Source organism: Octopus bimaculoides, chromosome 16 (assembly GCF_001194135.2).
Source record: "Octopus bimaculoides isolate UCB-OBI-ISO-001 chromosome 16, ASM119413v2, whole genome shotgun sequence".
Taxonomy (NCBI): Eukaryota; Metazoa; Mollusca; class Cephalopoda; order Octopoda; family Octopodidae; genus Octopus; species Octopus bimaculoides.
Window position 1 is genome coordinate 37,248,684 of NC_068996.1, and position 2,500 is coordinate 37,251,183.

Below are 2,500 nucleotides of genomic sequence, written 5' to 3' on the forward strand. Positions count from 1 at the left end.
GAAAAACACATCAAGTTAAGTAATTGTGATTGCTGTCAGTGCTGACGACATGTAAAAGACACTTGTGCCAGTGACACATAAAAGGCACCTGTGCTGGAGACATGTTAAGGGCACCTGTACCAGTGACGCATAAAAGGCACCAATGCCAATGACACATTGTTAAAACTTATCTGCAATAAATTGGTTATGCTTCTACAATTTTTAACAAGTTTTTACAAACTTTTCCTGGTAATATTTAATTATAAAAATATGATAGGATTTTTTAAGCATGAAATGTTTGTGAGGGTCCATCCAAGTAAAATAGGAATCAAATGGGTCCAGAGGTAAAAAAAAAAAAAAAAATGGTTGAGCAAGATTGTCCAAGTGATTTCGCTGAGACCTTAATTATGATTTCAATGTTGGCTGCTCAGACTCTTGAAAGAGATTTCTTACTATGATTTTTAAATACTTTGTCTGGCTGTTATGCTAATGAACATTCTGAAAAATCTTTCAATTTCCAGCTGGAGACAGTTCTACAAAAAGAAAGAAACAATCATATTCTTGAAATTGAGAAATTAAAAGAGGAAATGTCTGAGAGTTTCCACATGGTATGCATTTTTTGATGTTTTCTTGTTTAGAATGTTCAATATCTGTAATGGTCACTTAGGAAGTATTCATTCTACAACAGAGTTTGTCATTATATGATTTCTAATTAATTTTTATAATGACGAAGTCTGATAGTTTTTTTTCTGTTATTAAATTCCTGGAAGAGTCTTCATATTCCAAGTTCTCTAGTTAAAATGAATCAGATTCATCTGTTGAATGAATGAAGAGTGGAATGATGTGATGGACTCAACAATTGGCTAAATGTAAAAATGGATAACCTTTAGATTGCCATTTGTTTTAGGTACCCACTTTAGCATCAGATTACTCAGTGAGGGTCACCAGACATCATCATTATTTAACATCCATTTTCCATGCTGTAATGGGTTGGACGGTTTGACAGGAGCTAGTAAGGCCACGGGCTGCACCAGGTTCCATAGTCAGTTTTGGCTTAATTTCTACAGCTTGATGTCCTTCCAACCCCTTTACAGAGTGTATTGGGTTCTTTCTATGTGGTACCAGCATGAGACAACATTGTGTAAATCTTACATTTGTTTAGCTTCAATATCAGAAAAACCATCAGTGCAAACTAGTTGCTGATCTTTTTCAAGTGAGAAATGCAACCAACATGGAACAGTTGCTATACACTGAAACATTTTAGGCTGAAATATCACGGCCTCACCCATAAATCTGTCTAATTAATTATCAAATTTTTACTCACCAACACAATATAACATGAACTTGTGTGTGAATGAGATATACAGAGCATGGAATAAGTGTCTGTAACCTAGACTATAAGAGTCCTGAACACAAAGATAAGAAAGTACCAGTTCATAGAAGAGTTACACAGTAGGCAGAATGTCCATACACAAGAGGTCGTGGCCGAATAGCAGAGCTGAGGTATCACATGTCGTGTGTGAAGTTGAGCTTCGATGCTGCGACCGGTTACTTGGTACAGAAGATTCTCGCAGGTTGTTCTGGCTGTTATTTTCGAGGTGGAAACAATCCACACAGTGTTGAGAAGGAACCGCGTTTGCTGTTGGTAGCGTGTACTCTGGTGGTGGTGTTGGCGCTGGCGACGACATTGTTGCAGACTATAAATCGGTGGTGTTGACGTCATCGCTTGGAAACTGGCTGGAGCTGTGTTCTGTGTGGTCTACAACCAGACCTGAAAAGGTCTGAGGTCGCAACAAACTGGCATAGATAAAGCAAGACTATTTATAGATAAAAAGGGGCTCCAGAAACAGCAGAAAAACAATCTCTCACGTGACCTTAAGAGAAGGCCACAATTGGTCAGTATGCACCCTGGTATGAAACAGAACTGGTGACAAATGCCGCACAAATAAGAGCCAATCAGGGTGATGAACACAGCAGGGTCCAGGCGGCCGAAGGCTAGATGTTAGCCGCTACATTATCATTTGTAAATAAATACCCGAGAGAGAGGTTTCACTACAAACTCTTATCACCTTGTCTTCAGCTACAATACTTCCAACTGTCTCTAAACTAGCAAGCTGTGTTCCACCATCATTCAGGGTCACTTGACGCATCAGCCTCTCCTCCCACTATGTTTTATCATTCTTCTATGTCCTAGTTGTGAAACCTGCACCAAACATTTCTTCCCAATGTTACATTCCTCTGGAACACCTTTCTGTTTATATACTCTCCATACAGATCAAACCTGTTGAAGTTCAGACATCTGTTAAAAAGTTTTCACAGCAAGTCCACATGTTTTTGTTGTATGCATGCAATGTGTCATGTCACATACTGGATAGTGAAAAAATGTCATTCCATCTTGGCCATTATTTGTCAGACTACCAGTATATTCTACACTTAACATAAATTAAATGTTACTAAACCCAATGAATGGCTGTGCTAGATATACAAGAAAAGCAATAAGTGTAGGAGGACATGGCTTAGT

General features: G+C 38.4%; 1 protein-coding gene across 1 annotated transcript in view; it reads left to right on the forward strand.

Annotated features, from left to right (window-relative positions):
* LOC106867814 (myosin-2 heavy chain) overlaps positions 1-2,500 on the forward strand; it is a 49,148-nt gene that overhangs the window by 37,323 nt on the left and 9,325 nt on the right. The window contains exon 11 of the mRNA XM_014912837.2: positions 501-587. Coding sequence (XP_014768323.1) covers positions 501-587 — 87 coding nt within the window. The remainder of the gene's footprint in view (positions 1-500; positions 588-2,500) is intronic.